Consider the following 11,265-nt stretch of genomic DNA (forward strand, 5'->3'; position numbering starts at 1 on the left):
TGTCTCTTGCTGTGGACTAGGAAAAAGACTTCAAAAAGACTGTGTGATATTACCTTTTAGGAGATTGATGATAGTCTTTTAGATGGACAGTCTTTTAGATGGACAGGTTTGGACATACTTGATGGAAGAGGGGAAGAAACCCAGAGTAGATAGTACAAGCGGAACAGTTTTAGAAGAAGTTAAGAAATATTTCTCTTTCGGGGCACCTGGGTGGCTCAGTCGGTTAAGCATGGCTCAGGTCATGATCCCAGGGTCCTGGGATCGAACCCCACATCAGGCTCTCTTTTGGGCAGGGAGCCTGTTTCTCCCCCTGTCTGCCACTCCGCCTGCTTGTGTGCTCTTTCTCTCTCTGTCAAATAAATAAAATCTTTAAAAAAAAAAAAAAAGAAAAAATATTTCTCTTTCTGAGGCAGGAGTCAAGAAAGAGTCAACAAAGATACTTTACATCTTGATGTTATAATTCATGTCTTGTTCAAATTTATATTTCCACCATTGCTGCAGTGCCCAGCACATACTGGAAGCTCAGTTTAAATGTTTGTTAAATAAATAAGATGAATGAATGAATGAAAAGGAAAACTTAGTGATAGAAGCCCCTGAAGAAAATAAGCTCCTGAAGTTGAGAAAATTTGTGTTAAAAAGTCTTGTTCTTTTCTTTTTTTGTCCTGAAGTATCACCTCCATTTGTATTTATTAATAACAAAAACAAAAATCCATAGTACTTGATTACAAAACAGCACATTTGTTACTTATTTCTTTGATTTTTAAAATGTGTTTTTAAGAACTAGTCAAGGCCGGGAAAACACCATGCTTCGGGCTAAAGTGACACAATTACAAACCGATCACGACGCTCTGAAAAGGCAGATTTCAACTGAAAGATACGAACGGTAAGAAAAATTCTTAGCACTGGACAGTGTTTTTATTTATTCCCTATCCTATTTCAAAAAGGATTTAATATAGCTTAAAAAGAGACATAGCATCTATACAAAAGTAAATTTCTTCCGATACTTCTTCCTAAAAAGGCAACAAGTGTTGTGGAAGATAATATCCTTATAGTAAATAAAGTAGCAAGTATTGTCTCAATGTTTTCTGTAGCATTTCTCAGGGCATTATTTGAAAGAGTATAGATAGGGAATCAGCAAGGTAGCAAGGACTCTACAAGAACCCAAAACAATGTGGTCCAATAGGAAACTCTAAATGTAGATCATCAACAAAAGGGATGATAATCATAAGAACAACTGATAAGGGCGCCTGAGTGATTCAGTCAGGTCATGATCCCAGGGTCCTGGGATCGAGTCCCACATTGGGCTCCATGCTCAGCGGGGAGCCTGCTTCTCCCTCTGCCTGTCACTCCCCCTGCTTGTGCTCTCTCTCTCTCTGACAAATAAGTAAATAAAATCTTAAAAAAAAAAAAATTGATAAATATGTGCCAGATACCATATACCAGTAATCTATTATTATGCCTATATTAGAGGAAACCAAAGTCACACAAATAGTAAATGGTAGAGCCAAAACTAAAATCAAGGTAGATCTTGTACACCTGAAACTAACATATGTATGTTAATTATACTTGAATTTAAAAAATAAATACAAATTAAATGGGCGCCTGGGTGGCTCGATCGGTTAAGCATCTGACTCTTGATCTCAGCTCAGATTCTTGATCTCAGTGTTACGAGTTCAAACCCTGCATTGGGCTCCATGCTGGACATGGAGCCTACTTAAAAATTAATTAATTATAACTAATTAAAATGAAGGAAAGGCAGATCTAATTTTATATCCCATGCTCTTATATACAGTATATTCCCTATAGCTTAGTAATTTTCATACTCACTTATATTTCAGTTCATTTGCTTTGTTACATTGAGAATTTGAATCCCCAAGTGTTACAAAGAGAAATGAGACCTGCTTTCACAGCTAAAATCAAAATCTAGTTTGCAAATCACTTAAGTTACTTTTCTTCCATTCCTTTTTTTTTTTTCTAAGATTTTATTTATTTATTTGACAGAGAGAGACACAGCGAGAGAGGGAACACAAGCAGGGGCTATTGGGGAAGGAGAAGCAGGCTTCCCGCGGAATAAGGATCCCAATGCGTGACTCGATCCTAGGACCCTGGGATCATGACCTGAGCTGAAGGCAGATGCTTAATGTCTGAGCCACCCAGGTGCCCCTCCATTACTCTTTCTTGCTATGTTAATACCATAGACATCAACATTCCTGAGATTTCATTCTCAAATAGTTGGTAAAATTGCTTATCAGGTCAATTTTTTGAGTTCTTTATTATCCATTGGCATCAGAACTTTGAGTGATATGCTATTTGGAGTATAGACAGAATTTGCTAGGAAATATCTGTGATTTTAAAGAGAAATGAAACCTGAGTAATGAAGAAATGCATCAGTGTCATAAAAGCAGTGTTACTAATTTCTTGTAATTGGGAAGATTTAGTTTCTCAACGTGCTAAACTGTACATAAATGATGATTTCCATTTCCTAATGATGATTTAAATTCTCTTAAATCCAAGGGCCCTAAATCAAGCCCTCTTTTGCCTAGGGTTATAAGACCATTAACCCCATTAATTCTTTTTCCATTGCCCCTGGTCCCCAAAGAAACCTTGGCTGGCATGACCATGTCTCCTTTTCCTTACCATCCAACTAGATTATACATTCTTACACCACCCAGGGAACAATATTGGTTCTTGGGGGAATAGAGAGTGGCAAAAAAAAAAAAAAAAACTTTAGGTATTACAATGATTTATAGCCTTCTAAAGGGCTTCAGTACATAAATAGCGTATCTATGTATTAAAATTTCATGGGGAGAGGTAGCTAATTTGGGAGGAGGGAATATCTTAAAAAGTTTCTTTAGGGGGTAATAATGAAAAAAAGTTTGTGAAACACCCAACTGGGTAGAAATCCTGGATACTGAAGAACATAAGGCAGAAAGTCTAGGCCAGAGACAGAATAGCCCACAAAAGAGGTAGCAACACAGTCACCATTCTTTGTGGGGCCAACTCACAGGGAAGGAGACCATAACAGAGAACATAGTGATTTCACTTCTGATGTTTGGGAGTTGTTAGGAAGGAGGCTAGGTTTATGTGCAAGAGGAGGTGGGAAAGGAAGCGGGGTGGGGTAGAGGAGGGAGCCAGCCAACTTTGAAAATCTCTATTCAGGGAGGCTTTGAACAACCTCTTATGGTACATATTCCTTTAATTGGAATCTTTTATTCAGTACTTAAAAATTATATAAGGACATAGGATTTAAATTTAGTAGAAATACACATTAATTAATTGAGAAGTTATTTAATCACCCAGTAACAATTACAGCAGCTTATATTTGTATTCCACTTTTTGGTATAATCTCTTATTTGTTCTTTACTGACAGAGAACGAGCAATCCAAGAGATGCGTCGCCATGGTCTTCCCACACCACCCCTTTGTTCTACTCTGAGGTCTCCTTTACATTCTCCTGAACATATAAACTGTTAATTATCAGAAGGTATGTATGTAACACCAAGGACAAGCAAAACTAATCCGTAGTTATAAAAATTCAGAAAGTAGTTTTCCGCATGGGGGGAGGGGAAATTGCCTACAAAGGTGGTCAGGAGGGGCGCCTGGGTGGCTCAGTTGTTAAGCGTCTGCCTTCGGCTCAGATCATGATCCCAGGGTTCTGGGATCGAGCCCCGCATCGGGCTCCCTGCTTAGCAGGAGGCCTGCTTCTCCCTCTCCCACTCCCCCTGCTTGTGTTGCCTCTCTCGCTCTCTCGCTCTCTCTCTCTGTCAAATAAATAAATCTTTAAAAAAAAAAGAAAAGGTGGTCAGGGGAACTTTGTGAGGTAATGGAATGTTCTGTATTTTGGTGATGATTACATGGGTATATATGATTGTAAAAATTCAGTGACCTGAACATTAGTTCATGCTTTTATTGTATGTAAATTATACCTCATTTTTTTTTTTAAGATTTTATTTATTTATTTGAGAGAGAGAGAATGAGAGATAGAGAGCACGAGAGGGAAGAGGGTCAGAGGGAGAAGCAGACTCCCTGCCGAGCAGGGAGCCCGACGCGGGACTCGATCCTGGGACTCCAGGATCATGACCTGAGCCGAAGGCAGTCGCTTAACCAACTGAGCCACCCAGGCGCCCTATACCTCATTTTAAAAAGGAGAAGACATCCACAACAGAACACTAAATGACAGTATGAGATATCACATTTGATGAAGTGCCAAATTCAAGGTACAAATAATAGGTGATAGAAGTATAGACAAAGATGTACAAATAGTAATGCACATATGGCACAGTAGACTCAATCTGACAGGATTGGCAGGTTGGAAAATGATGAGGGAAGAAGGCATGGAAGGTAGAGTGGAACATACAGGACATATTGAATGTGAGGCAAAATTAGAGATTCTATGTAGTCTTGATTCTGTGAGTCAAGGGGAGCCATTGAAGGTCCTTCTGTGTATAGGGTGAATACAAGGGAGGGATTAAGATGAAAGAACTGCTCCTGGTGGATCAACTTCATATTTGGGCCATATTGAGGGAGGGTGGAAATCAGAGGGAGACCAGAAAGAGGTATGAAATGAACAGTATACTCAGTTCAGGATCTGTATAATAATATTGAAAGGTAGGACAGATTTTAAAAAACAAATTGTAATATATATATACAGAAAAGTGCCATATCCTAGTATACAGCTCAGTTTTCACAAATAGAACACACCTATGTATAACCTATACCCAGACCAAGAAACAAAACCTATCTCTCTCGGGCGCTCTCCTGGTCGTAAGCCCTGCTCCAGAAGTAACTGTCCTGTCTATTAAAAACATAGATTTCTTTTGCCTGTTTTTGGACATTTTTTAAATGAAATCATACATTTCTGGCTTCTTTTCTTCCACAGTATATTTGTGAGATTCATTCGTACCATTGTGTGTATTTGTAGGTTGTTCAGTCTTGTTGCTGCGTTGTGTGTACTCACTCCATTGTTGATGGGCTTTTGCTAATTTCCAGTTTGGGCTCTTATAGAGTTATGATGAACATTCTAGTACCTGTAGGTGAACAGACATGTGCATTTCCTTTGGGTATACACTCAGGACTGAGGTTGTTTGGTCACTGGACATGCAGATGCTCAAACTTAAGTAGCTATAGCAAAGTGGTTGTAAAGAGCTAGGATACATTTGACAGAGGAAGGGCCAAAGGGATGTGCTGATTCACTGGAGATGGGAATGAATGGGAAAGAAGTATGTCAGACCCAGGGCTTGAAAGGTAGGTGACTGAAAAATGCAAGCTCCCTGACCAAAAGAGTAAAGTCAGTCTTTTTAAAAAATATGCATTTCTTTGTGTTTTTAAATAGAAGTATATAGAAGATAATTAAGCATTTCTTCGATGACTCAGAATCCTCATTATGTATGTTAATTATGTGCCATACTTTAATATACTGATGCCCTCAGGGTTTATTGGTATTTGTAGGACCTAGGTTTGTTGGGTTTTTTTGTTTTTTTTTTTAAAGATTTTATTTATTTATTTGACAAAGAGAGACACAGCGAGAGAGGGAACACAAGCAGCGGGAGTGGGAGAGGGAGAAGCAGGCTTCCCGAGGAGCAGGGAGCCCGATGTGGGGCTCGATCCTAGGACCCTGGGATCATGACCTGAGCCAAAGGCAGACGCTTAATGACTGAGCCACCCAGGTGCCCCTGTTTTGTTTTTTTTTAAGATTTTATTTATTTATTTATTTGACTGAGAGAGGGATAGCAAGAGCAGGAACACAAGCAGAGGGAGTGGGAGAGGGAGAAGCAGGCTTCCCGCCGAGTGGGGAGCCCGATGTGGGGCTCATTGTGGGCTTGATCCCAGGACCCTGGGATCATGACCTGAGCTGAAGGCAGATGCTTAACGACTGAGCCACCCACGCACCCCTGTAAGACCTAGGTTTAAATGATGCCTGATTGCTGTGCTTTTGTGTGTGTTTGTTTGTTTGATTAGAACGTGTATTTTCCTCTTTTCACTTTGAGGACCACTTCTCCATGCTGGCTGCAAACACTGTGTCCTCAGAACTTCAAAGCTCTGCTGTATTAATTTGAATGTGATTAGATGGAGGTTCAGCTTCTCCTTATAAAGCCTTGTAACAGCTGTGACGCATACATTTTCTCATACTAGATTCACAGCTACATTTTAGATCAGGGATTGGTAAGCTAAGGTCTGTGAACCAACTGTACTCCACTGCCTATTTTGTAAATTTAGCTTTATTGGAGCATAGCCACACCTGTATACATATTGCGTAAGACTGCTTTCTACAGTGGCTGAATTGAGTAGTTGTAATGGAGACCCCGTGGCCCACAAATCTAAAATATTTACTACCTGGCCTTTTACATCCTGTGGCCTCTAGAAAACTCTGCTGTACACCCATGAGATAATAGAGTGAAAAAACAAATAATTCTTTAGTTTTATGAAAATAGGCTTTACCTTATAAGACCCCCAAAAAGGGTCTTGGGGACTCCCAGAGATCCCCAGATTCTACTTTAAGAACCACTGATATAGGGCGCCTGGGTGGCTCAGTCGGTTAAGCGACTGCCTTCAGCTCAGGTCATGATCCTGGAGTCCCGGGATCGAGTCCCGCATCAGGCTCCCTGCTTGGCGGGGAGTCTGCTTCTCCCTCTGACCCTCCCCCCTCTCATGTGCTTTCTCTCTCTCTCTCTCTCTCTCTCATTCTCAGTCTCTCAAAATAAATAAATAAATTTTAAAAAAAAGAACCACTGATAGAGAACATACTGGATTTCAGCAGTCTCTAAAGCTGAATTAGAAGTTTTTTTAAGTTTTTGTTTTTGTTTTTTTTAAAGATTTTATTTATTTTTTGACAGAGACAGCGAGAGAGGGAACACAAGCAGGGGGAGTGGGAAAGGGCAAGCAGGCTTCCCGCTGAGCAGGGAGCCCCAGGCAGTGCTCGATCCCAGGACCCTAGGATCATGACCTGAGCCAAAGGCAGACACTTAACGACTGAGCCACCCAGGCGCCCGTTTTGTTTTGCTTTAAAGATTTTTTTATTTTTAAGTAATATCTACACCCAACATGGGGCTCAAACTCACAACCCCGAGATCGAGAGTCACCTGTTCCACCGACTGAGCCAGCCAGGCATCCCAAAACTTTTAATTGCAATAAAATATATATAACGTGAATTTTGCCGTCTTAACTATTTTGAAAGTGTACAACTCAGTGGCATTAACTTCAGCATTTGGCATTGTACAGCCAAAACCACTATTTCCAAAACTTTTTCATCACCCCAACCAGAAACTCTGTATCCATTAGGCAATAACTCTCCAGTCACCTGACTTTACCTCCCTAGGCCCTGGAATTCTGTAATCTACTTTTCTATGAATTTGCCTATTCTGGATTTTCATGTAAGTGAAATCATACTATATTTGTCCTTTTGTGTTGGGCTTGTTTCACTTAGGATCATGTTTTCAGGGTTCATCTATGTTGTAGCGTGTGTCAGAACTTGATTCTTTTTTATGGTTGAATAATATTCCTTTGTGTGTTTGTGCCACATTTTGTTTATCTACTCATCAGTTGATGGACACCTGGATTGTTTTCACCTCCTACTATTGTGAATAATGCTGCTATGAACATTGGTGTATGGTATCTGTTTTAGTCCCTGTTTTCAAATCGTTTGGGAGTACCTAAGAATAGAGTTTCTGGGTCATATGGTAGGTCTGTGTTTAATATATCCTCACTGAGAAAACATAAAATACAAAAATATAAAGAAGGAAACCAAAATCACTTTTTTTAACATTTTTTTATTGTGATAAAATATAACATCAAATGTATCATTTTAACCATTTTTAAGTGTGCATTTCTCTGGCAATTAGTACATTCACATTATTATGCAAAAACAATGTCCACTGTCCATCTCCAGAACTTTTTTATCTTCTTCAACTGAAACTCTTTACCCATTAAACATTAACTCCCCATCCTTCCCTCCCCCCCAGCTCCTGGCAACCACCATTACAAATTTCTGTCTCTATGAATTTGACTACTCTGTTTACCTCATATAATTGGAATCATACAGTATTTGTCCTTTTTGTGACTTACAGTGTTTTCAGGGTTCATCCAAGTTGGAGCATGTGTCAGAATTTCTGTCTTTTTTGAGGCTGAACAATATTCTGTTGTATGGATACACCACGTTTTGTTTATCCATTCATGAGTTGATAGATAACTTGAGTTGCTTCTGTCGTTTGGCTGTTATGAAGATGGATGTATAAATCAAAATCACTTTTAATCCTACAACCCAGAGAAATTAGCAATTATCATTTTGGTATATACTTCCTTCTTGTGTTTGATGTGTAATAAATATACACACACATTCATAGACATATAATTCTAATAGAGATCATACTCGAAATAGTTTTTATCCTATTTTTTGTTTTGTTTTGTTCTTTGGGGTTTTTCCCCCTCAATAAATTGTTGAGAGCAGCTATTCTTACCATTAAAAGTATTTTCAAAAATGCTATTTTAAAATCATTATGTAACAGTTCATCACATGGATATTCCATGATTTACTTAGATTACTTTCTCAGTGTTTGCACTGTGGAATTTTTCATATTTGTGTGTGTGTGTATTTTAATTGGGAGGCTGATTAGATAGCACATAAGGTTAAAAAATTTGGAAAAGTATTTGACTATCCATACTATGCTATTTTAAGGCTCAGACAACACAATTTACAGTACTTGTATATTATCCTAAATGTCATATTGTTCCTCATTTTGAGTGATTTTTCTGTTAACATGCTGTGTTATCCCTTTCTTTTCACTATTCATTTAGTCCTCATATACTTTGATGTACTTTGGTGGTTTGAGGGGAATATCTTTTTGAAGTATAGAGCAGTACTTCTGAGCTATTAACTATAACTTGATTATGGGCAAAGGCTTTATTGGAGACTACAATTTCAGTTAAAACTGAAAACAATCTCAGTTTTTTGTGAATGTTCTAAGTAATTTTATTTGTCGTTTTTCTCTTAACTCATCTTTCCCATCCCCTCTTTTTCAGAATGATGGCTACCAGCGAGTTAGCTATACGGATTTTTTGAAGGACAGAACAGTAATGAAATATTTGAAGTACTTGTTCCTGAAAATCATGAACATTGACACAAATTCTACCTCTGTCAACTTTTATTTAAATCAGTGAATATTTATGTAAAAAATTTGGTTTAAAAGAGCCATATCTATGTGTATATTTTTATATATATGACAACAAAATATGTATTAATAGTGCTAACTAATGTTCTATCTGTATTTATACTATTCCTGACTTAAATTACTCCTCAAAGTGTGTGTTTATACTGTGAATTAATATAATGTATTGTTCACATTATGCTTTAATAATCTTTTTCATAATGAATGTGTATATAAATATTCTTACAGTACTTCTAACAGAGTGTTTTAGTTTTCATGCCTGTGTTTATAACCCATATCTTTAATGCATTCACATAAGTATTATCAACTTTGATGCTCTGTTCTCTCACTTAACTTTTTTCTTCTAAATGTAAAATTAATTATTCACCAGTATGTTGTCTGTCATCAAGGGTAATATATTCAGGTCTATTCTTAAAATAGTAGAGGTCTTGATAAAATAATGATTACCATATGTAATTTGTCATTGCTCACTCGAAGAACTGTGATGGAAAAGATGCATTTATATATTATATACAGTATATTATTTTGGTTATCACATGGACTTTTCATATAATACAAATTCTATCAAAATCAAACTAAATGCATTCAGAATTTTGTAAGACAGTAGAACAGAAATTTGGGACACTTTTTCAGTAAATAAAATTCCTCCCTGTAATTGAAAATCTCAGAGTATAAAAGTATATGGAGTAAATATAGTATTTTGTTAAAATGCCAACATACATTCAATAATAGCAGATTTTTGCTTCTAAACCTGTGTGTTGTAATTTATGAGTCTTGCAGAATAGTAGTAAACACTGAACTGTGGCATGTTAAATAGAAAACAACTTTTTACAATTAATTTCCAAAGTTGTAATTTTAAGGAATTTAGATATACACATACATCAATAGAAGAACAGAAGTACAAAATAGAATGTCAGATACAAAAACTAATCGTGTTTGAACCATACACATTTGAAGAAAATTCTCTGTTCTCTGCAGATTTCATTATAATTGAAAAAGAAGAACTTAAGAACTAACATAGGAAAGTTGAAGAGCAGTTATTTATGATACGTTTTGTTTCCTCTTGTGCTTTACTACAGTGGAGTTTGTGTGTGTGTGTTTGTGTGTACCTGGGGGTGGGCACTGTTGTTTTTCCGAGACTAATATGCCTTATATTTGGGTTATGCTCTTTGCAGTAATTCACTGTGTATTTGGTTGTGATGTGGTTTACTTTTCTACCATGTTTGTAATTTTAAGTATTCCACCTTCTTTGTTTGAATTCATGTATTATGTAGCAAAATACAAGAGAAATGGGACTATTTGCAATGTCATATGGAAAATCTTTTAATAAATATATGTAAATAAAATAAAAAATATCTGTCCCCACCTTTTCCCTCCAAGCAACAGCAAGACATACTGTGTTAATATTTTATTTTTAATGTTTTCTATAATTTAAAAATGTATAGCTTTGTTATTTTCTTAACCATGTTACAGTTTTTCTAAATTAGTTTTATCCTAAAATACCGAATGTTCTGACCTTTTATAGATGTTTTTGTTTCAAGTAATTTTAAATTATGCTTGATACAGATTTTCCAATAAACTTTCCGGTCAATTTATTTTCTCTTTCTTACAAATAGTTTTTTCTTAGATTTTAGCAATATTCTTAATTCTAAAATTAAGTACAATTAATTCAAATCAAACTTTATCATGTTAGGATATGGAGAAATCGCTGTGCTTATGTGCCAGGTACTTTTTTTTTTTTAACTGACTTTGATTTATTTCTAGGTAGTTCAAATATAAGAAATGAAGTCAAAGTTTGTTTGAAATCCATCTACAAAATGATTAAACAGGCTCTCCCAGTTCTTAGAAGATTTTAGCACCTGACTTACTGTCTTTCTACCATTAGTTCTATCATCAGTCTTTTTTAGGTATCTTCTTAGAACACTGGTTATTGACCAGTCCTGCACATTAGAGTTACCTGGACAATTTTAATGAAAAACTGATTTCTGAGCCCTACACTAGTCCAAATAAGAATCTCTGGGGGTTAGGTGTGAGCATTTTGGTTTTGTTTGTTTAATTTTAGGTTCTCTAGGTGATTCTAATGTGTCACCAGATTTAAAATGCTA

At 36.8% G+C, this 11,265-nt stretch overlaps 1 protein-coding gene across 3 annotated transcripts in view; it reads left to right on the forward strand.

Moving 5' to 3' along the window:
• The window catches only part of CEP135 (centrosomal protein 135), a 75,489-nt gene extending 64,748 nt beyond the window's left edge, over nt 1–10,741 (forward strand). For all 3 annotated transcript variants that reach the window (XM_025887597.2, XM_073891716.1, XM_025887598.2), the window contains exons 24-26: nt 779–883; nt 3,371–3,483; nt 9,015–10,741. In XM_025887597.2, the coding sequence (XP_025743382.1) occupies nt 779–883; nt 3,371–3,473 (208 nt within the window). In that variant the 3' untranslated portion in view covers nt 3,474–3,483; nt 9,015–10,741. The remainder of the gene's footprint in view (nt 1–778; nt 884–3,370; nt 3,484–9,014) is intronic.
• Nucleotides 10,742–11,265: the final 524 nt, after the last annotated feature.

This window comes from Callorhinus ursinus, unplaced genomic scaffold, assembly GCF_003265705.2.
Source record: "Callorhinus ursinus isolate GAN/ISIS: 27379988/994484 unplaced genomic scaffold, GSC_fseal_2.0 scaffold4, whole genome shotgun sequence".
NCBI classification, from domain to species: domain Eukaryota; kingdom Metazoa; phylum Chordata; class Mammalia; order Carnivora; family Otariidae; genus Callorhinus; species Callorhinus ursinus.